This window comes from Hemiscyllium ocellatum, chromosome 6 (assembly GCF_020745735.1).
Source record: "Hemiscyllium ocellatum isolate sHemOce1 chromosome 6, sHemOce1.pat.X.cur, whole genome shotgun sequence".
Lineage (NCBI taxonomy): Eukaryota > Metazoa > Chordata > Chondrichthyes > Orectolobiformes > Hemiscylliidae > Hemiscyllium > Hemiscyllium ocellatum.
This window is the reverse complement of record NC_083406.1, coordinates 66,689,708-66,714,834: the sequence shown is the minus strand read 5'-3', so window position 1 is coordinate 66,714,834 and position 25,127 is coordinate 66,689,708. Positions and strand designations below refer to the sequence as shown.

The window sequence follows — 25,127 nt, the reverse complement described above, 5'->3', positions numbered from 1 at the left end:
TGTGCCATGAGGTAAATTTCAAAGGATCAAGGCAATATGGTAGGCTGGAGCTGATGGTGAGCCATGACTAACCTCTAAAAGCACTTCATAATTATGGAGGTCAGAGCCACTGAACGGTAGTCATTGACACAAAGTGCATGACGTCTTTTTGGCACCAGGATGATGGTGATTTTAGTGAAGCAAAGGGGGACTTCACTAGAGTCATAGAGATGTTCAGCAAGGAAACAGACCCTTCAGTCCAACTCATCCATGCCAACCAGATATCCAAAATTAATCTAGTCCCATTCACCAGCACTTAGCCCATTTCCTTCCAAACCCTTTCTTTTCATATATCCATCCAAATGCCTTTTAAATGCTGTAATTGTACCAGCCTCCACCACTTTCTCTGGCAGCTCATTCCATACATGCACCACCCTCTGCGTGAAAACATTGCCCCTTAGGTCCCTTTTATATATTGACCCTTTCATCCTAAACCTATGTCCACTAGTTCTGGACTCCCCTACCCCAGTGAAAAGACTTTGCCTATTTATCCTATCCATGCCCCTCATGATTTTATAAACCTCTAAAAGATCACCCCTCACGACTCCGATGCTCGAGGGAATACAACCCCAGCTTCTTCCTGTAGTTCAAACCTTCAACGCTGTCAACATCCTTGTAGATCTTTTCTGAACCCTTTCAAGTTTCACAACATGCTTCCTAGAGGAAGGAGGCCAGAACTGCACGCAATATTCCAAAAGTGGCCTAACCTGTACAACTACAACACGACCTCTCAAGTCCTATACTCAATGTTCTGACCAATAAAGGAAAGCATAGCAAACACATTCTTCACTATCCCATCTACCTGCAACTCCACTTTCAATCAACTATGACCCTGCAACTCCAAGGTCTCTTTGTTCAGCAACATTCCATAGGACGTTACCATTAAGTGTATACATCTTGTTCTGATTTGCTTTTCCAAAGCATAGCATCTCCCCACACATTTAGGAAAACGCCAGAAGAATCACCAGCTGCAACAGAACTCAGGCTATCCAGCTGAAGATACTTCATAGGGCCCATATAGCACCGGATCGATTGGCAAAATTTAAGGCAGGAGCATCTCCAAAGTGTCCCAAATGTGAAATAGAGGTGGGCACTCTTGTATATTGCCTATGGACCTGTCATAAGATCCGTAGATACTGGACTAAAGTAGCAAGTACCCTGACAGAAATTTTAGCAACGGAAATTAAAGTGGACCCTGTATCTCTCCTTTTGGGCTTTTCGAACTTACCCTCCCTGGATATGCACGGGAAGAGATTATTTTCTATTCTCTCTTTTTGTGCAAGGAAAAAAATATTTTGGTAAACTGGGTGGCTGAGGGACCCCCTGGACTTTCAAATTGGCACAGATTAATTATGGCTGAAAATGTGTTGCTGGAAAAGCGCAGCAGATCAGGCAGCATCCAAGGAGCAGGAGAATCGACGTTTCGGGCATGAGCCCTTCTTCAGAAATGAGGAGAGTGTGCCAAGCAGGCTAAGATAAAAGGTAGGGAGGAGGGACTTGGGGGAGGGGCGTTGGAAATGCGATAGGTGGAAGGAGGTTAAGGTGAGGGTGATAGGCTGGAGTAGGGGTGGGGGTGGAGGGATCAGGAAGAAGATTGCAGGTTAGGAAGGTGGTGCTGAGTTCGAGGGTTGGGACTGAGACAAGGTGGGGGGAGGGGAAATGAGGAAACTGGAGAAATCTGAGTTCATCCCTTGTGGTTGGAGGGTTCCTAGGCAGAAGATGAGGCGCTTTTCCTCCAGCCGTCGTGTTGCTATGGTCTGGCGATGGAGGAGTCCAAGGACCTGCATGTACTTGGTGGAGTGGGAGGGGGAGTTGAAGTGTTGAGCCACGGGGTGGTTGGGTTGGTTGGTCCGGGTGTCCCAGAGGTGTTCTCTGAAACGTTCCGTAAGTAGGCAGCTTGTCTCCCCAATATTGAGGAGGCCACACCGGGTGCAGCAGATGCAGTAAATGATGTATGTGGAGGTGCAGGTGAATTTGTGGCGGATGTGGAAGGATTCCTTGGGGCCTTGGAGGGAAGTAGGGGGGGAGGTGTGGGCGCAAGTTTTGCATTTCTTGCGGTTGCAGGGGAAGGTGCTGGGAGTGGAGGTTGGGTTGGTGGGGGGTGTGGACCTGACAAGGGAGTCACTGAGGGAGTGGTCTTTTCGGAACGCTGATAGGGGAGGGGAGGGAAATATATCCCTGGTGATGGGGTCCATTTGGAGGTGGCGGAAATGACGACGGATGATGTGATGTATATGGAGGTTGGTGGGGTGGTAAGTGAGGACCAGTAGGGTTCTTTCCTGGTGGCGATTGGAGGGGCGGAGGAGCGGGAAGTGGAGGAGATGTGGTGGAGAGCATCGTCGATCAGGTCTGGGGAGAAATTGCGGTCTTTGAAGAAGGAGGCTATCTGGGTTGTTTGGCATTGGAACTGGTCCTCCAGGGAGCAGATGCGGCGGAGACGAAGGAATTGGGAAAATAGGATGGCGTTTTTACAGGGGGCAGGGTGGGAGGAGATGTAATCCAGGTAGCTGTGGGAGTCGGTTGGTTTATAGTAAATGTCCGTGTTGATTCGGTCGCCCGAGATAGAAATGGAGAGGTCGAGGAAGGGGAGGGAGGAGTCTGAGACGGTCCAGGTAAATTTGAGGTCGGGGTGGAAGGTGTTGGTAAGTGGATGAACTGTTCAACCTCCTCGTGGGAGCACGAGGCAGTGTTAATACAGTCATCGATGTAGCGGAGCAAAAGGTGGGGGGTGGTGCCAGTGTAGCTGCAGAAGATGGACTGTTCCACATATCCTACGAAGAGCCAGGCATAGCTGGGGCCCATGCGGGTGCCCATGGCTACTCCTTTGGTTTGGAGGAAGTGGGAGGATTGAAAAGAGAAGTTGTTCAGAGTGAGGACCAGTTCAGTCAGTCGAAGGAGGGTGTCAGTGGAAGGGTACTGGTTGGTACGGTGGGAAAGGAACAAGCGGAGGGCTTTGAGTCCTTCGTGATGGGGGATGGAGGTGTGCAGGGACTGGATGTCCACGGTGAAGATAAGGCGTTGGGGACCGAGGAAGCGAAAATCATGGAGATGGTGGAGGGCGTGGGTGGTGTCCCGAGTGTAGGTGAGGAGTTCTTGGACTAAGGGGGAGAGGACCGTGTCGAGGTACGCAGAGATGAGTTTGGTGGGGCAGGAGCAGGCTGAGACAATGGGTTGGCCGGGGCAGTCAGGTTTGTGGATTTTAGGCAGGAGGTAGAAACGGGCGATGCGGGGTAGTGGGACTATGAGGTTAGAGGCGGTGGATGGGAGATCCCCTGAGGTGATGAGGTTATGGATGGTCTGGGAGATGGTTTGATGGTGGGAGGTGGGGTCACAGTCAAGGGGGCAGTAGGAGGAGGTGTCCATGAGCTGGCATTCAGCCTCAGCGGTGTAAAGGTCGGTGCGCCAAGCTACTACCGCGCCTCCATTGTCTGCAGGTTTGATAGTAATGTCGGTGTTGGAAGGCTGCATGTTCTGAGGGTGAGAGGTTGGAGTGGGTGAGAGGGGTGGACAGGTTGAGGTGGTTAATGTCGCGGCGGCAGTTGGCTATGAAGAGATCGAGGGCGGGTAAGAGGCCAGCATGAGATGTCCAGGTGGATGGGGTGTGTTGGAGGCGGGAGAAGAGGTCGTCAGAGGGTAGGCGAGAATCCTGATTGAAGAAGTAGGCATGGAGGCGAAGGCAGTGGAAGAATTGTTCGATGTCTCGCCGCGTGTTGAACTCGTTAATCCGAGAGCGTAGGGGGATGAAGGTGAGGGCATGCAGGACCTTGGACTCCTCCATCGCCAGACCATAGCAACACGATGGCTGGAGGAAGAGCGCCTCATCTTCCGCCTAGGAAACCTCCAACCACAAGGGATGGACTCAGATTTCTCCAGTTTCCTCATTTCCCCTCCCCCCACCTTGTCTCAGTCCCAACCCTCGAACTCAGCACCACCTTCCTAACCTGCAATCTTCTTCCTTACCTCTTCGCCCCCACCCCCACTCCAGCCTATCACCCTCACCTTAACCTCCTTCCACCTATCGCATTTCCAACATCCCTCCCCCAAGTCCCTCCTCCCTACCTTTTATCTTAACCTGCTTGGCATATTCTCCTCATTCCTGAAGAAGGGCTCATGCCCGAAACGTCAATTCTCCTGATCCTTGGATGCTGCCTTACCGCTGCGCTTTTCCAGCAACACATTTTCAGCTCTGATCTCCATCATCTGCAGTCCTCACTTTCTCCTAACAGATTAATTATGGGATGTATTCCCCTTGACTTCCTTACAAATATGGTGCACTGAAAGACCGAATTATTGCATAAAATATGGCAGCCCTTCTTGAATTACATAAATACAGATATTTCGGCCATCCTAACAAGGGCTTTTATTTAATTGAGATTGCGAACCTGGCTGGTCCGGGGCCCCTTGGGAGAGGAATCCCACACGAATACGGGTTTTGTTACATTTGATGTTAACACATTCCAAGCATGTATCTCACTATTCAATTTCTGTGTTATCCTTTTTATTTCTTCCTCTTATTTGAATAATGTAAGAGACTTAATTATACACTCTGGTTAGTTGTAGGTTAGATTAGTAGTTAGTTGAGTTTTGTTTTTTTTTCCTCTCGGTATTTTTCTTTTGTCAATTTTGGTTATTATTTATTTAAGATTTAATTGTATTTCAATGTTTGTACTTGAGAGTTTTGTTTATTTTTGTAAACTTGTAAAAATGTTAAATTTCCAATAAAAATATCTATTTAAAAAAAAGGAACAGCAGCTAATGAACCTAAAGGACCCTATACCAAAAACCAGCAAAACAAATCTAATTTACAAAATGCCACGCAAGGACTGTAACAAACATCGAACAGACAAGCAGAAAACTAGCCATCATGATACTGAATACCAACTAGCCACCAAAAGACGACCCACTATCACGAATATCCTTATATATAGACAAAGAGGGATACCACTTTGACTGGGACAACATATCCATCATAGGACAGGCTAAACATACACATGCATGGGAATTTGTAAAGGCCTAGCATTCAAACTGGAACTCCATCAATAAACACCAATCTATGGTTGAACCCCATTTACCTACCTCTGAGAAAAAGAACCCACCTTCAGAGACCAAGACACACAAATAGAAAGCGGGACAGAACACTGTACTTCACTGGAGGCTCACTGATGATGTTACTCAGCATGGTGATGAAATGTCTCAAAACAAACTAGCCAGCACAGCAAGCAAACTTACAACCTGAGCCTCAACGTGAGTTACAAATCGCAAATACCTCAGTGTGAATATTTTCTTCATACAAAGCTCTTATAAAAGAGGAATAAGTAATTGAGAAGAAATAGAGCATTACAGCGCAGTACAGGCCCTTTCGTCCTTGACTACATAATCAAGAAGGAATCCAAACAACAAAACTTGAAGGAATGCCAACTTCCAAGGCACTTGCCAGGTTGGCTATCAGATCCATTGGTACAGAATTACACAGAAATTGTTTGATCAGCTTATAACTTGCGACTCAACAATCTATATTGGAATTGCTCTTCATACAAGCAGTAGTTCTAATCTTGTAATCTCCTTATTTCAATATCCCTTCATTCCTTTTGAATGCATAGGAGAATTTTCTGCATTCACATGTTCATGAATCAATAAGAGGTGGGCCATGTTAGATTTACTCCTGAGTAAGGAGCCAATTGGTGATTCACAAACATTTACCTAATAGTGACCATATCATTAAATTCAATGTAGCCTTCGAAATAATTGATTTTAACATATTGGTTCCTCAGGAAAGGATTGACATAAAAGTATAGCTAATTTAGTACCAGTTTTGGACACTACACTGAAACCTACTTATCAGGCATTCAAGAAATGAGTGAGGGAGAATATTTACTTATATTTCAAAACATATTGCTTTCCTGTTCTTTGCATGAAGTCTTTCCTTCGCAAGGGGGTTGGTTAGCTCAGTTGACTGGATGGCTGGTTTGTAAAGCAGAGTGATGCCAACACAATGGATTTAATTCCTGTACCAGCTATGGAGGACTCTCCTTCTCAACACCACCCCCTATTCAGAGGCAAAGCAAACCTTTGGTTAAACCACCACTAAACATCTCTCTTTCTCTTTAGTGAGAAAGCAGTCTTAGAGTCCTGTAAGACTATGTCAACTTAACCTTAATCTTTCACATTCATTACTCCTGCCCATACATCACATCCTAATCAACACTGAGTACGGTGATCTCTACATGTGATGCGAGATTTAATGCAGTACTGTTGAAAGAATGCCATCTAAAACAACTTAGGAGCACACCATTTATCTTAAATGAATGATGGACCTAAGATACATGAAGGATACATTCTGAGATCATGATCGACTTAGGCAGAAGGCAATGCATACTTAAAAATCTGTAGCTTTCATGCTTTATACTGAAATTACTTGTTTGTTAAGTGATGTTGATAGATAGCTAACAGAAAATAGCTTTGAAGAATACTAATTTGCTAAAATATCAAAATCTAGAATGTATGGTGAATCATTACAAGAATAATTAGGCTAAAGGATTCCGCAGGAAATAAAGTTATGGCGGAAGGCATCCATTTAGTGTGAATCTGCATTTTCAGAAAGTAACAATGTACTTAAAGACACCGAAAGATATAGAATTTGGAGATCAGGGAGAAGGTGGGGTTGAAGTACAAGACCAGCCATGAATATACTGAATAGTAGAATATAGTTATAATTCTTATGTTCCATCAGAAAATTTCGGCTAAATCAAGTCCCAAATGTAGCAAGCAATTTCCTTGTATCTGGAAATATATTTGACACAAGCCAAAGGAAGTGTACATGTGCTGTTCAGACCTGATCTTTTATTTTGCTCCTGAATCATTAAATAGTCTAGACAACTGGAGAAACTGCCTTCATGTATGGAAATTCAGAAGCAGACTAATAATGCTTCAGTTCCTGTATTAAACAAGTGTAAATTTGGCTCAGTTAGGGGTTCTTACACCCGAGACAAAGTCAATTATTTCAAGTTCCACTGTAGAATTTGAGCAGTCGAGGCATTGTTTGAAGTGCAGTTTCTCAATGGACATACAATATTTAAATGTGAAAGTGAGGACTGCAAATGCTGGAGATTAGAGTCAAGATTAAAGTGGTTCTGGAAAAGCACAGCAGATCAGGCAGCACCCAAGGAGCAGGAAAATTGACATTTCAGGCAAGAGCCCTTCATCAGGAACGTTGATTTTCCTGCTCCTTGGATGTTGCCTGATCTGCTGTGCTTTTCCAGAACCATTCTAATCTTGACACAATATTTCATGACATTATTTGAAAGAGCAGGGATATCTGTGGGGACCAAGTCTAAAACACAAACAAATGAACGATTTATTTATCTCATTAGGGCTTTTGGGACCGTGCCGTATGCAAATTTAAAAATAATCATAATTGTCGTGGTAATTGAAAACAAATCAATTAGAGAAGAATGCTTTACATAACAAAGTTTGTAGTAGGATATAAAGTCATTAATCAAGTAGCTATGTAGTAGACTAGTGATGAATATGGAAGAACTAAGTTGAAGTTTTACTATAAAGATTAAAGCAAATATATTCTGGAATGTGAATTGCGCCTCTCAAAAACAGGATTAATGAACAGTTGTTATAGCTTCCAAGGCTCCGCCATCCTGTTACAACATATCAACTCCACTTTAAACAAGAGTTAGTAGTGAAAATCAAAATTCAAATATCAGATAACAATTTTGAACGCAAATATATAGACTTCAAAAATGATTGAAATGCATTTTACCCAGTCATCACTTCCAAATGTAGTTGTCCAGACACAGTTAAGAAGGAAGGAACATCAAAGAAAGGAGTATTCTCATGCTTTTCAGCTGTTCTGCTTGCAGGCTGAAACAAGATATAAACAAATACTTGAATTAAGCATCATTTAATATTTACTTCATATTTAATGATACTTAAATTAGAATCTAAATTTGGTGGTTGAAAGATGATGTATGGTTTCAAATTATTTTTGAAATTTTTGCATATGAAAGGAGGAATAGATTTAATTGCTCCACCAGCTCTTCCAACCCTCTAACATCTTTATGTGGTCTAACTAGCACTGGAAAGACAGTGAGTCATTATTTTAAGCCCCTGTCTGAAGTTCCATATCCTCATCATTGGTCTCCCTGATTACCACCATTGGCTTTAGCTTCAGACCGTTCTGAACCTGACATCCATTTCAGTTCCAACTGAACTTCAATCCCATATCCTCCCCATCATACAACAGCACATCTTTACAAGTTTACTATTCCCACCTCAGCTTACCTACTACTGAAGCTTGCACTATTCTTTTAGCACCTCTGGACTTGGCTGTCTTTCAATGTGATCTTTCTCATCCTCCAATGTCTAAGTGTCAACTCAACTGCCTCTTTTTTTATGTGCACCAAGTTTCCCATCCATCATTCCTGATCCACAATAGTCTGAGCCCTAAAATGTTTCAGCAGTGTTTAAGTACAGTAGTCTTATATGTTGTCCTTCTCTATCTCAGCAACATCCCCCAATCCAAGGCCCTTCTGTAACCAAACATTGGTCTACATTTTCTGACGGTCAGACAGTTGTTATACCACTGTAGATAGGAGTTGTACATGGGGACCCTGCGCATGGGGAACACTCATTGTAGCAGACAATGAAGAAATTGCCAGAAAACTGAAGATTTTACAGGCCAAGTTCTGTACGCCTGGAGCCTTTTGAAAGCACTAATTCAGAATCTGAGAATTCAGAGGACTCCACTTCAGAATAACAAATCACATGACATCATTACTTACCTCAGACAACCCCAAAAACACCTTCTCCACACCACACGCGTCCCCCCCCCACCCCAATATTTTCACTCTACTATTCCACTGGCACCCAAACCCATGCGATCCCTCCAGACTCCCTTTCTTCTGCTCCAGACACAACATCCTACCTTGGGACCTGAGGACTTCTCACTACTACTGTTCACCATGCTCCTCTCACTCCCCCTTCCTCCACTCCAAACCTCACCCCTTGCTCCGAATCCAATTTGCCTTCGTGCATACAACCCATCCCACCATAAACCTGCCACTGGACCAGAGCCTGAGTGGAATTGGATTTGCTGTTGTCACATATAGAGTGAAAGGTGTTGCTGTGCAGATTGATCCTATCAGAGTGCATCAGGGTAGCAGCACAGAGCACAGAATACATTGTTACAGCTGCAGAGAAGGTGGCAGCAGGGAGGGATAGAGAGCAAAAGATCGGTTCAAAAGCCTGGTAGCAGTAGGGAAGAAGCTGTTCTTGAATCTGTTAGTACATGTAGGCTGGAAGAGGGTATAACCATGTTGGAGGGGTGTTTGATTATATTGGTCACTTTCCTGACGTAGTGGAAAATACAGATGGAATCAGTTGCTAGAAGGCTGGCTTGCGTGATAGTAGTCTGTAATCTCAACTCTTTGTACTTTGTTGCAGTCTTGAGAAGCGCAGTTGCCATACCACGCTGCGATGCATCCAGACAGAATTCTTCCTATGGTGCATCCATAAAAATTGGTAAGAATTTCCTTCGCCTCCTGAGGAAAGAGAGATATTTGTGTGTTTTCTTGACTGTTGCGACGATGTGGGTGGACCAGGACAGATTACTGATGATCATCACTCTCAGGAACTTGACGCTGTCGACCATCTCCACCTCAGCACTATTGATGCAGACAGAGGCTTGCCCTCCTCTCCGCTTCCTGAAGTCAATGACCAGCTCCTTGTTTTGCTTATGTTGATGGAGAGATCATTGTCTTCACACTATGCCATTAACCATGCACTCATTTTCCTATACTCTCTATCTCGTCATTGCTCGAGATTTGATTTACAACGGTGGGTTGTCAGCAAATTTGTAAATGAAGCTGGTGCAGAATTTGGCTAACAGTCACAAGTGCATAAAGAAGTATAGTAGGGTGCTGAGTATACAGCCTTGTGGGCCAGTGATTGAGAATTATGGCAGAGGTGGTGTTGTTGCCTCTTCTAACCGATTGCAGTCTATGGGTCAAGAAGTCAAGAATCCAGTTACAGAGGAGGGGAGCCAGACCAGACTTCTTCCACCCACTCCAATCTGCCCTAAACATACATTACTTCCCTGCTCACCTCCCCTTACCAACTTGCATCCTGTTGTTCGAACTTCATGTGCTTACCAGTTGTCAAAGTGGTTGCCTGTGATTCCATTAAAATAACAGCATATTTCAGTTGATTACTTTGAAATCGGCATGGTTTGCCTTCCTCAGAGTTTCGCACAAGAGAGAACAATCTGAACGCACCGCACTTTAGGGAAACCCGCAGTGGAATCTCCTGTCAAAAATGCAGAATGTCCTCTTTTTATATAAAAAAAGGATAGATGGAGGGAGAAGCTGCACGAGACTGCACTGCTTGGAAAATCCAGCCAAAACGTCCCTCAGTTGCCGTGATCCCACACACAAATTATTTTCCTAATGCCCCATTTTTAAAAAATGAACTTTCTTCTTAATCCTTGGCTACGACCATTTCTTCAACGTTTTTCTGGCCAATCCTGCTAACAGCCCTTTTTATTGTCATTTCCTTAAAAACAATATCAAACTTCAGTTCAAATTCTGTTTGGACATTTTTCTGTTAAAGACCACTAAAATAGGCTGTTAGTGTAGTAAATTCAAACAGTTTTGCTTATAATTTATACGTGCAAATGTAAACTGAAAACCTTATTTAGTCATTTTTATTTCACTGCAGGACAGAGTTCCAATATGACTTAGCTTGAATATTAATTGAACACTGCAACATTATCTATCCAGCTTTCCTGATATGTAGTTCTTCAAAATTCCCTGAAAAGTGAGATGTTTGAAAATGCATTTGTTAATGGGATGTGGACACAGGTGGCAAGACCAAGTCATTGCCTATTTCAAACTGTCCTTCAGGTGGTGGTGGTGATGATGAGCTGCCTTAACAGAATCATAGAATCCCTACAGTGTGGAAGCAGGTCATTCAGACTATCGAAGAGGACATATGTTTAGGGTGAGAGGGGAAAGATATAAACAGGACCTAAGGGGCAACCTTGTCACACAGAGGGTAGCGCATGTATGGAATGAGCTGCCAGAGGGAGTGGTGGAGGTTGATAATAATTGTGGCAAAAGCATCTGAATCAGTATATGATTAGGAAGGGTTTCAAGGGATATGGGCCAAGTGCTGGCAAATAGGACTAATTAGCTTAGGTTACCTGACTGGCATGGAAAGTTGAACTGAGGGTTTGTTTCCATGCTGTACGTTTCTATGACTATGACTCTCCAAAGAGCATCCCACTCAGACTCACCACATCCCTGGAACCCTTTTCCCATGACTAACTCATCTACCGTGCATATTCCTGGACACTGTGGGCATTTTGCCATGGAGAAAACGGGGACTCAGATTCTGGAGATCAGAGTCGAAAAATGTGGTGCTGGAAAAGCACAGCTGGTCAGGCAGCAGCTGAGGAGCAGAAGAGTCGACATTTCAAGCATAAGCTCTTCTTCAGGAATGTGGCCATTTTACCATGGGCAATCCTCAAACTGCTGATCTTTGGACAATGGGAGGAAGACAGAGAATGCGCAGTAAAGCCAGGCAGACACGGGGAGTATGTGCAAATTCCACACAGACCGCTGCCCGAGTGTGGAATCAAACCCATACCCCTGGCACTGTTAGGCGGCAGTGCTAACCACTGTGCCATGCGGTCCTTTTTCAAACGTGCTTTTCTAAACTGCTATCATCCTTGGGGTGCAGTTACACCCACAGTGGTGTTAAGAAGGATTGCAGAACTTTGACCCAGTGAAACTAAGTCAGGATGATGTGCAGCTTTATGGGCAACTTGCAGGTGGATTTCCCATGCTCTTCCTGCCCTAATCACTCAGTAGAGATACTGGCTTTTAGAAGGTGCTGTACAAACGTGGGTATGTGAACATCTCATTTCAATTGACTTAAGAATTATTTTTTGCAGAGTTGTTAAACAATTCGCTGATACCTGCATCCAAAAGTTGTGATTTATTTTGCACTTATGCCAATTTAAATCCAAGTGATTTAAAAGCAATTGTATGGACATGCAGAGAAGATGAAACATATTACTAAAATTTCATAAAAAGCCATGCACAGCATTCATTGTAACCAGCTGAACAGATATGGCAGATTAATGCAGATCAAGAGCATAATCCTTGCAGTGCATCCACTTCAAACAGTTGCTTATGTGATTGATTACAGATTTTATTTGGCAAGCCTTTGCAATGTTTGCAGGCATCAAACAAACAGCACAGTAACCGAAAATGTTAAAAGCCTTCCAGCTAGTCCAAAGTAAAATCTTAATGACGAATGTGCAGTTCTTTTCCATACTCCCATGAGCTTTACTCCATTTGTTTTACTAAAATGAATTGAAGACTTCATGAAAGAGCATTTATGATTCATAAAAGAGCCACACAAACAATAATTTCTTATTTAATGGTATCATGTGCACTATACGCAGAGAATAGTAAAGGAATATGATCTCATAAACTAAATACTCAATAAGATAATCATACAATATTAAATAAATTGTAATAATAGGTTCAAACACATAATATTAAACCACTGTTTGACATTTTGTTGCTGATTGACTTACCAAGCATGGACTATTTCCTATTATTAAGTAGCAAAGTGATTAATCTGTACAATCAGTATGACAAACATACAAAAAATCAAAAACATGAAGTTTTGATTGAGCTGCAGCACTGATTTGCCGTCACGAAAATAAAGCTGTATAGTGAGTTGATGATAATGCTCATTAAAACATGCTGTCACCATCTTGTGGCATCAATGAATCATTGCATGAAATTTACCACTGCCTCTGTGAAACATACATTTTCTTTAAGTCATTGTTTATTTTTGCAATTGGTGAAACTACAAAACAACTAACTGAATTCTAAAATCTAAAAAAAGCAAATAATCCAAGATCACTTACTTCCACTAGCTGACTTCCAACAACTTAAGTCGTACGAGTTAGTAAAGGATGTGGGTACATGGGTCTGAGGGGGAGGCAATGGCCTAATGTTATTATCATTGGACTCCAGATAATCCAGAGACCCAGATAATGTTCTGGGGGGTCCAGGTTTGAAACCCACCATGGCAAATGGTCGTCTTTGAATTTAATACAAGAAAAATCTGGAATTAAAGGTCTAATGGTGATCACAAATCCATTGTTGATAGTTTAAAAAAAACCCTTCTGAGCCACTCATGTCTTCAGGGAAGGAAGCTGCCACCCTACATGTGACTCCAAATCAACAACAATGTGGCTGACTCTTGACTGCCCTCTGGATTAACTGCAATTAGGGATGTGCAAAAAATGATACCCTCATACAATGAATAAAGCAATAATAAATATCTGGAATTAAAGCTAGGACTCTAATAATGACCATGAAACCATTATAGATTGCTGTAAAAACCCAACTGGTTGATTAATGCACTTCTGGGAAGAAAAATCTGCCATCCCCACCTAGTCTGGCCTTCATGGGACTTCAAGAACTTCAATATGGTCAACTCCTAACTTCCCTGTAAAACAGCCTTAAAGACAAAAAAAAACTGCAGATGCTGGAATCCAAAGTAGACAAGCAAAAAGCTGGATGAACACAGCAAGCCAGGCAGCATCAGGCGTTGGAGAAGTTGATGTTTCGGGTATAACCCTTCTTCACAAATGGAGGTGGGGTAGGGGGAGCTGCAGATAAAGGAGGGAGGGAGGGTTTAGGGTAGGGAGAGGAATGGAATTGTGAGGTAGTGATAGGAGAATACAGGAGGTAGGTATGACATGGTTGGTCAATGGGAAGAATAAAATGGCCCAGCAAATCTTTCAGTCCTGTCGACCCACTAGAAAGTTTAATGAAAGGAATTACGCGGGATGGGCTACCAGCATTGACCATGGCACTGGAAACAATGACACACACAGTGCTGTTGAGCTTGCAAGGTCCTTCATATTAACATCTGAGGCTTTTGACAAAATTGGGAGAGTTGTACATTGACTCTAGATCCTATGAAGTCTCGTGATATCAGGTCAAATTTCCTGCTGTTCATCTCCCAGGGCACTTCAGTTATCAAACAGTACTCCTCTGTGTTGAACACTACTTGCAGGAAGCACTGAGGTGCTCAGGGCACAGAAAGCGCTCTGATTTTAGGGGCCATCACCAAGAGTGACTCACTAGCATTTGACTAATTCAGCAGGGTAAGTCCTAAGTGACACAGCTGTCAGATAGGGTCTATGGAAGGTGGTGAGGTTATCAACAGACAGAATAACTGATTTAACCTCCTCTTCACCAGTATTCTTACTGCAAATAACATTATTAGTAGGAGTGACCACTGCACAGACTCTTGGAGATAAATCCTACTTATTCATTGACTATACCATTCATTGTGTTCTGTGGGACCACCAGCGTGCTAAATGGGATGGATTTCAAACAGATCTAGCATCTCCAGAGTGGGCATCTACGAGGTAATGGAGATCACCAGCACAGGTATTCAAACAAATTGTAACTTCATCACCCAGCATATTCCCTGCTGCACCTTTATCAATCAACAGAGGAATCAATCTCAGTTTAAGGAAGGAGAACATGCTAGAGCAGCACAAAGAATAACTATAAACGAGGTGTCAACTTGAAGAAGTGACAACACAGGGTGACTTGCATGTCAAATGGCAGAAAGGGCACGGAATAGACAGAATTACATGAACTGACAATCAACAGATCAAACCTAAGATTACAACTGTACTATGTCCAGTTCTGAATGGTGTTAGGCAATCCAACAACTCACTGGAAGTGATGGTTTCACAAATATCCCTATTTTCAGTGATGGGGTAGCCCAGTTTAACAGCACAAAATGGCTGAACCATTTGCAAACATCTGTAGCCACAAGTGCCAAGTGGACAACTGATCTTGGTTAGAGCTGTTAATCTTTAGCTAAATCAATTCATTCCACACATCGAGAACTGGCTGAAGGCACCAGGTTATTGCCAGGGCTGTGGGCCCTGACAACATGCCGAGAAAATACTAATTTTGTACTCCAGAACTGGTTAAGACCCTAATGAAACTGTTTCAGTAAAGCCACGATGTATACTTTAACTTAATGAAGTGGTCTTTCACTGATACATACACGCACAATGCTGCAGATTTTACTTCTAATAATGAAATAGAATTTTATTAACAAAGTAAAAGATGATAAAGTAGAACAAGCCAAAATAAAAAATTGCTCACATATGTCCTATCCAGAAACGAAAAGGACAAATCTAATCTGGCCAGCAACTAACCATTCAGTTTGTCACTAAATTAATTGGTTACTATAGGATTTTTCAATGTTTGTACATTAGTACTAAGAGAAATTTTGCATTAAAAAAAGCAGTCTACACAATGTCTATTTCTGGACAGTACTTACTTCAATTTGGAAGAGTTCGCCAGCTCCTTCACAATCGTTTGATGTTATTATGGGCGTGTGTATATGAACAAACCCATTATTCTGTAATTTTAAACAAAGTTGAAAGTAGTTACAATGTATTCAGTTGTTAACTCTGTTCTGCACACTACTAGGAGCTGTTTGAAAGAACCAAGACAAATTTTGTTAGCATCTGTTGATCTGTAAATCTGTCATTCAGATTGTTTTGAAGAAACTTGATTTAGTTTGCACCTACACCAATGACAACAACTGGATTTAATTTAGTCATTACAGACTTCAATATTGGACAGTAGCAAAACTTCCCTAAGGAAGGCTTGGACTTGAGAAGTAAGAAATTGATTTCACTTGCATTATCTGAAATCAACCTGCAGTAGATAATCCTAACAGAAAACAAATGTCAAACACAACCAGCAGATCCATTGCCTATTACTTCCAATTTACAGCGGGAAATAAAGTTCAAAAAGCTTTAAAAAGGAAGAACATAGCAGTAAATGTTAAACAAATGTGTAATGTGAGATAGAAAATAAATTCTATTTCCATGACTTAGTACTTAACTAGTTGATAGGTTATGATGCGCAAATGTTAACTCCTCTTCTCCCTACAAATGATGCTTGACTTGCTGAATACTTCCAATATTTTCTATTTTTTTAACTAGACACAGAAATTGGAACCAAAATTCTGGAATTCCCTCCCCAGTAGCATTGTCGGTATACCTACACCAAATGGACTGCAAATACTGATGTTGCCAGCAACAGTCGCATCCAGTAAAAAAAAAGGAATAGTACTGAGTTTGACTCATATGGAATCTAGCAAAAGAAACCAAGGCTCAGGTGGCATTACTGCTCTGATCTGTTGCTGTCTGGGCAGGGCCCTCTTCACTACTCATTTTCCTGTTTATCTGAGCAAATATCAGCAATTATTTTACCTATGATTGGTATCAGGGAAGTATAGAGTACCTATGAAGGGGATATGGGCAAGGGATGGGCTGCAAATGAGTCGAGAAGCTTATATGGAGTGAAAGATTAAGGGAGTATAACAAGGACAGTGAATTCAGAAGTTACCCTGATGAGGAATTGAGACAGATGGTAAAATCGCCAAGGTTGCTACGTCGCTTGCTGCAGAAGTTGAGGAAGGAAAACTGTGAAGACATCTGATTAAGAAATGCATTGTGGTGCCTATATGGGAAGTAGAGAATTAGGATTTTAAAGCCAAGGAGAGAGAGATTAAACAGGAAGAAGATGAAGGTGTCAGTGTAGGGGGAGACCAGTTAAAAGTGTAATTGGTGGCAAGTGCCACACAGCTTCTGCAGTGATCTGGGCAGAACAAATGGAAGAAGATATAGCCAGAAGGAATAAAAGAAAGATACTACAGTCACAGTCACAAGAGCAAGTTTTGTTCAATGGAGAAGGTATCAAGAGTCATCTGCCACGTTTGCAAGATCATTATGCTGATGCAATCATTCTCATAGGTTAATGGATTGCAAAAGGTTCATTCATAAGTGAATGAACATTTTGGAAGGACGCATGTAACACAGAAAGCACCAACCCACTTGCAGAATCCAGAGGATTAAAGCTGGAGGGATGAATGAGAAATTTGGCTAGAATATATCCCAGCAGGCAGGGTGGGAAGGAAAGATCAATGGGAGTAGATATATGCTTATGTCCGAAACGTTGATTTTCCGGTCCTTGGATGCTGCCTGACCTGCTGCGCTTTTCCAGCAACACATTTTTCAGCTCTGATCTCCGGCATCTGCAGAGCTCACTTTCTCCGAGAGGATTTGCAGGCCCTACTCATAAATAAGCAGTGGGGGTGAGGGGTTTTGGAAGGATCCCCATGAGGATGCCAAGAGAGTTCACAGGGAGGTTGTAGGCTTATCCAAAAGGGAATCAAACATAGATGGAGGGAGACTAGGAAAAGCAACTAGTGGGTTGGGAATTTTAGTTTTAGCTCTACTTTTTTCTCTGTAAGAAGAACGGACACGGGTTTTAAAATGTGAATTCTGTTTCAAAGTAAATGTTGTCTCACAGAATGTCACCACAAGTTATTGGTAATAATTAATTTTGTACTTGGTTGAAAATTCATCAGCACAAATTCTTAGCTGAGTAGGTCAGATTTCAAGAAAGCAGAATTCAGCAAAAAAAAACAGCAACTGTTAAATCTTAGAATTTCTACTTATGTGAACTTTCAAAAGGATGTACAGTAGCGCCTCGACTTACGAACTTAATCCGTTCCAGGACCCAGTTCGCAAAGCGAAAAGTGCGCGAACTGAAACAATTTTCCCATTGTTCGGATATTTCCGGAGTCTTTTCTTGTTTTGTCTCTTGGAGGTTGGTGATGCCATAAGAAAACGATGCAGAGAAACTTGTTTTTTTCTTTGTTGCAGAATTTTCCAAAAATGAGACATCACATTGTCATTTAAAATGTTCACTGCTCTGTGGTCACAGTTTTGTTAGGGTGATGCCTCTCAACAAAAGCCTGCACTTCACTCCATTTGCTACAAATGTCTTTAATTTGAACACTTGATATATCTTCCCTTTCTTCTTCCTCCTCTCCAAAACGCTCCTGCTGCATAACCTTCATCTGCTCCTGTGGCTATTCAACAAGATCTTCTGTGCTGAGTTCTTGTCTGTGGTCCTCCACCAGCTTCGCCACATCATCCTCATCGACCTCCAAGCCCATATTTTGGCCCAGGGTCACAATCTCGTTCACTACATTTACTGATGTCTCCTCCTCAAAACCCTCGAAGTCTCTCTCAGGTACACAATCTGGCCAAAGTTTCCTCCAGGTCAACTGCAACGTACGGAAAGAGACCTCGCTCCATGTCTTATCAATAAGGCTTATGCAGTGGAGGATATTGAAGTGGTTCTTCCAGTACTGACCAAAGGTCAAATCTGCATCATTGGTGACCTGGAAACACCTGGCGAACAGAGTCTTCGTATATAATTTTTTGAAATTTGCAATGACATTCTGGTCCATGGGTTGGATGAGAGGAGTGGTGTTGGGAGGAAGGAACTTTACCTTTATGAAGTCGTATTCAATGTCCAAGTCTTTTTCCAAATTTGGAGGATGGGCAGGAGCATTGTCCATTACTAGAAGACACTTAAGTGGCAAATTATTTGTTTCAAGATATTCCTGGTGCAAAAATTTCCGTCAACCATTCCATAAAAATCATTCGCGTGACCCAAGCCTTGCTATTCGCCGTCCACATTACCGGGAGTTTAGTCTTCAACACATTATTGCGTTTAAAAATACGGTGATTTTCAGAGTAGGAGACTAATAGAGGCTTAATCTTGCAATCCCCACTTGCATTCGTGCACAATAAAAGCGTTAACCTGTCCTTCATTGGTTTGTGGCCCAGTAGTGCCTTCTCTTCTTGGGTTATGTAGGTCCTTTTGGGCATTTTTTTTCCAGAAAAGTCCAGTTTCATCACAGTTAAAAACTTGATGTGAGACATAACCTTCATCTTCGACAAACTTATTGAATTCCTTCATAAAGTCCTCCGCTGCCTTTTTGTCCGAACTAGCCGCTTCTCCATGCCTTATTGCCCTATGGATTCCAATTCATCAACAAAATTTATCAAACCAGCCTCTGCTGGCTTTAAATTCCTCAATGCTAGCAGTACTTGTACTCGGCGGTGTCGCCAACAAATTATGGTGTATGTGTAGAGCCTTCTCGCAGATTATACTCTCGTTAACACTATCTCCAGCAAGCTCTTTTTCATTTATCCAAGCTAATAATAATTTTTCAACCTCATCTAACAATTTAGGCCTTTGCTTCGTTAAAACAGTCACTCCTTTAGCCACGTCAGCTGCCTTCAGTGCCTCTTTGTTCTTTAGGATAGTACAGATAGTCGATTTCGCCATGTCGTATTATACAGCGAGATCAGATACGTGAGCACCATTCTCGTGTTTAGCTATTATTTCCTTTTTAGTTTCTACAGTAATACGTTTAGGCTTCTTAACACCACTAACACTACCATTTTTCACTTTCTTGGGAGCCATAATGAGAGCTAATTTAATGCAAAAAAAAAAAAAAAGCGGAAGAATGCTTGGACGTTGGATGTTCACAGCGCACGTGCCAAAGATGAACTGATCACGCGGGGCCAGAGAGCTTTTGCATTCAAACCGCACGTAGAAAAGCAGAACAGTGACAATGAAACCATGGGCGTTTTGCATTCATATCTTGAATTTCGAACGTACTTTGAAGCAAAAGATTACTTACAATCCTGTTCATAAACCGATTTGTTCGTGAACGGGGTCGTTCGTATGTCGAGGTGCTACTGTATTTATAAAAAGGGGGTTTACCATTATTTACTTGTATAATAGAAATATTTGTACATATGGTACTCAACTTACTTTGAAAAACGAATGAATTGCTGTGGACGCTTCGCTTCGTATTCTGAGTAGTGAACTGAAAACATTTGTTTTGCAACGAAGATGAGGAAACTGTCTTATGTATTCCAGTGAATGCCTCTCCTTGATCTTGAACGGCAAATTCTATGATTAAATTTAAACACACAAAATAACTTTATAAGATTATTTTTCTCAGGCAAGTTTTGGTCTCTACCGTAAACAATATGTTTGAATTATTTGCAAGTTAACATACAGAATAGAACCAAAAATCAAAAACAAAATTAAAAATGTGGCAAAAACTGAGTATTGCTGACAAATAGGTCTTCATTGATAGTGAGAATACAGAAAAGTAAATTGAAACTTCAATTTTCATTGCTTTCTGGTTTCCTTGTATGATGTATCAGTCTTTCACCTCAAAATTGGGTAGTAAGACAATGAGCGTGCCTCCTGATCGTGGATTTTTTTTTCTTTCTTGAATTGTATTTGATCTCAATTCAGTGCGATTCCACTGTGTAACAGTTTACAGTACAAGCCTCCAAAAAGAAATCACAACTGCACAGTCCACATGGAGACCCAATATCCTGCGCTACTCAAGACTGTTCAGTTGACATTCCTCAAGAATCAAATCATCAATTGTAATTTCAGATGAAGTGTTAAAAATGAATGGAATATTAGAAAACAAAACCAGCTGCAAAACATACAGACAATATTCCATACCGAGAAATTATTGAAAAGTGATTGTGTCAAAAAATGCCAACCACAGTAACAATAGGGCTTAAAATGTTCACAGCATAAGAACAGAAAGTTCTTCACATTAAAAAATGAAAAGAAGTACAAATATATAGTTCTTTTTGAATCCTTTGGATATTCCAAAACACATTACAGCCTAAAATAGAGTTTTGAATAAAGGCTACTGTTGCAATGCAGGTACATGGTTTGCTTCAGTGTCCACTGACTTTCAAAGGGGATAGGAAAAGCCCTGATTTAGTCTATAAATATGCACAGGACTCTTTAATGAATAAACCTCAAAGTTCTGCAGGGTCAAAATTCTTAACCATTTTCAGTTTTTTGATGGGCCAAATTACCCTACGTTCTTCTGACGATTATCTCACTACAAAGCACTGAAGGAGTAACCAGAAGTGATCAGATTTAAAATCCAAACAGAAAAAAACCCAAATTAACTGAAAACAACATGAGCATCAAATTGTCCAGGCCTTATTTTGGAATGATCCATTAGCTAACTGAAATGTAGAAACTTGGATCAAAAATGCAAAATGTTTAAAAAGACTGAAAAGGTACATTATCCATATACAAAACAAAAGGAAGTTACATCAAGTTTTGGAAACCATAGATTAGCACAAGCGTTTGTAAAACCAAACATGAAGTATAGGGATATGTGAACGATAGGTACAAGTAACAATAAAAACATTTTTGACAAAGTAAGTGAATTAATTGAGACAAGATGGAGAAAGCAAGGATTATAACTAAGAATCTCAACTAATTACAAATAAGCATTTAATTAGCACCTTTTGTAAAATCAAGATGTTTCACAGGACTCTTGCAGCTAACAAATCACTCTCGAGTGGATTTATTACTACTGTACAGAGAAATATGACAATCAAATCACAGGCAAAGCCCCATTAATAAGACAAATAACTTAAACTAAAACTAAAAGAATTTAGTCATGTTGTTTAAGGACTAAATGCTTGTCAGCACACTTGGAAACAGTTCCTGCTCTTTTCTGAATGGTACCATGGGATGTTACATTCATTTAAGAGAATAGGCAGGACTTTGGATCAACCTACTAGCCAAATGCCAGCACTTCCTAAGCATTGCAATGGAGGGGTCAGCATGGATGGTGGGCTGAAATTTCTGGAATAAGCCTTCAACAATTGCATTTTGAGTAGGTGCTACAACGGAGCCAAGTCTGACAAAGTAAAATGATTAGGATTCTAGAAATATACATGTTTTAAAAAAAAAGTGTTATAACATGTAATTCTAAGATATGAACAGCAAGTTAGCAGAGAAAGAACAGACGTCAGCAGACACAGTTGGGAAGTAACGTACATCAACATTCAAGAAAGAGAATGATATTGAAGAAGAAATAAATTTTGAATTTAACAACCTTACAGATAAAAAAAACCTAAAGACAAGCATACCACAGGATTACAGGCTCCAACCAATCTGATTTTATCAGCGAGCAACTCTGTTCTCTGTTTCTTGTGAGGACTCTGTACTAGTTTCCCCCAAATTTCAACTGCACTGCCAAAAGTTATGCCTCTGTAGAAGTAAATATAAAGTCAATGAGCTCAAATTCACAATCAGAAACAACTCAATAAACCATGATTGAATGCTAGCATGAATTACAGGTGTGACAAATATCATGCTTTAGAATCATATTTTGTCAGGCACTTAAACTATCTATTCAAATTCAGTTGCTTTAATACCTTTGTTTGCATAACCTGTAGTAAAATAGATTATGTTCCAAATGAACCTTCACATACATAGCTTCCATATGTCATTATGATCACGCGGAACTATACTGATGTGTTAAGCATTATATCTGTTATACCAATTATAAATAAATTATATACATGCAGTGAAGTGCAATGTCATTCATTTTGGTAGGAAGAATGCAGATAGGCAATAATAAAAAATAAAAAAAAACACAATTTCAAAGAAGAGGCCAGAACAGAGATACCTGGGTACATATGCGCACAACTCACTGAAGTTGCTTGGACATTTTGAGAGTGCAGTTAATAAAACATATATTATCTTAAGCTTGATTAATAGGGGCATTCAGCAAAAAGGCAAGGAAGTCATCTTAAGCTTGTATCGAACACTGGGCTGGTCTCAACCAAATTAACGCATCCAGTCCTTGGACCCCACTTTAGGAAAGATGTCAAGATATTAGAGAGTACACAGAGGAGATTCACAAGAAAAGGTTCCTCATCACTAGGACCAATGTTATATAGATAGATATAAGACAGGAGGAAACCATTTTCACTGCAATGGAGAAGGAAAATCTAAAAGGGAAAGGATGGATCTCCACCCACAATCATAGACCTAAAGAAATCTAAACAGAAATTTGACAAGTCTACAGGATGAATCTACTCCAGGTTTTTGTCCTTTGTTTTCTAAAACTAAAATGAGAATACCAGCGTGATCGTGGTTTTCTAGATTCTTCTCATTTTTGGTTTGGAACAGAGAGCTGGTTGAGAATCAAATTTTGAATTTTGAGCAGCAGCTAGTTTTAATAAAAAAAAATCAAATAAACTTATTTTTTTTAAAATGGGAATTAGCCTGGAAAGATAATTGCACATTAACTAATGTCCTAAGAAAACTGCAGGTGTTTCAACACTGAAACATTCGAGACCAACAACTAATGACCGATTGGATACTGAACTGGTCAGTCAAGAGTTGATTGGTGCTTGTCAGCCAATGACAGAGAATATTAGTAAAGGGGTGGGAATGCCGGAGGGAAATGAACTAGCTCTGAATGGAGTTTTGAGGTTGTAAGCATGTTTTTAAATAGCTGCTGGACAGGAATATTGTGTTTTGCTCTCTCTCTGTTTTAACTGCAGTTGTCGACCTATTCATTCGGTCAGGAAAATAATATCCTGCAAGAAGTGTGTGAATAATCCTGGAAATTGACTGGACCTGCTTGGTGACTTCAGAATTCAAGCAAGATCTGAAGTTTACTTGCCTGTGACCTACACCATTGACCAAAATTTTCTGAAGGCCTGGCAGCCATCACGAAACTGTTGAACTGGCAAATTACAATCCTCGACAAAAAAAAATTGCGTATGCTGGAAATCAGAAATAAAAACAAAAATTGCTGAAAAAAACCCAGCAGGTCTGACAGCACATGTGGAGAAAAAGCAGAGTTAACATTTTGGGTTCAATGACCCTTCTTTATAACATAATTCTTTATTTTTATTACAATTAACTTGATTACAATACTTTTTTTCCCTTCTAATTTATCCCTTAAATGGGTCTGTCTGTCTGTCAGGGTGAGAATTGGGGTTCTAGTTGAAGAATATTGGGTTTAGATCATAGAGATTAAGTAGATTGCCTTGTTGTTTATCCATGTTTTGCTCAATTTACATTATTAATAGTAAATTGTAAATTCTATTTTAAGTTATAATCTTAGTATCAAATATTGTTTGTTATTAAAAACCAGTTAGAAATAATTAAGGGATTTGAAGATCTTTAACGTTTTAAATTTTACTGTGTTGCATATCTAAGGATAGGAGAGCTGATTTAGTTTGGCTTGCTGCCCCTGTATTGTGATAAGGAGTATAACCTGTTATCTGTGCTAATTACTCGCTAGTTTATTATGTCGTATTTAATCCTTTATACATTTTTCCTCTCTCCTACAATTTTACAGTTTTAATGTCAATGTAACTCACGTGTTCATATTACCTCCATGGGAGGAAGAAGCAAAGCTGTTAGCATTAAATCAGGCAAGTACCCATGCAAACTGGGCTAGGAGATGGAACGGAGAGAAGTAAATGTGTAAGTGCTATCTGGAAGTAGAAGAAAAGAAGGACTAGAGATAGGACATTAACAAAACATCTAATACAAGGGGGCATGCATTTAAAGTGGGGGTGGAAGGTTCAAAGGACATGTGAGGGACAAGGTTTCTTTTGTAGAGTGTGGTAGGAATTTTGAACGCACTGCTGGGATATTGGTGGAGGCAGAAATGATAAGGGCATTTAAGGAACTTTTACACAAGCACATGAATATGCAAGGAATGAAGGGACATGGACCAAGGGCAGACAGAAGGGATTGGTTTCATTTGGTGTCATGTTTGGCACAATATTACAGGTTGAAGGGCCTGTTCCTGTGCTGTATTGTTTAATGTTATGTTCTGAAACAACCTTTGAAACAATTCACCAAGTAGAACAGAATACTAGTTTAAATTCATAACAGTCTATAAGAAATTGGGGGAAATCACTATTTTTGCCTTCATGTTCAGCAATTGCCAGTGGTCATGCCTATCGTTACAAATAGTACAACATAGGAGGTTTAAACAAGTAATTACATGTAAAGCAATTAAAAGCCCTTCTCAATACTGACCCGATAGTTATGCTATGATGCAAAGAATTGATTAACAAGTCCATTTGAAATTTATAGCATTTTACTAGATGTTTTCATCCAATTATTTAAAAAGGGTTGACGGATGATTTAGAACTCAGCCATCCAAATTAAATTAGAAAATTCAAAACTTAATCAAAATTTTAATTGTTATTCAGAAACAATTTCTTCAGTAAATGATTGTTAACTGGTAAAAGGCACATTCTGCATATA

The 25,127-nt window shown here is 40.7% G+C and overlaps 1 protein-coding gene across 1 annotated transcript in view; it reads right to left on the bottom strand.

The window, feature by feature from the left end:
* The window catches only part of nars2 (asparaginyl-tRNA synthetase 2, mitochondrial), an 89,193-nt gene that overhangs the window by 49,919 nt on the left and 14,147 nt on the right, over positions 1-25,127 (bottom strand). The window contains exons 3-6 of the mRNA XM_060826621.1: positions 21,974-22,094; positions 19,818-19,958; positions 15,445-15,525; positions 7,811-7,911 (exon numbers count right to left, since the gene is read on the bottom strand). Coding sequence (XP_060682604.1) covers positions 7,811-7,911; positions 15,445-15,525; positions 19,818-19,958; positions 21,974-22,094 — 444 coding nt within the window. The remainder of the gene's footprint in view (positions 1-7,810; positions 7,912-15,444; positions 15,526-19,817; positions 19,959-21,973; positions 22,095-25,127) is intronic.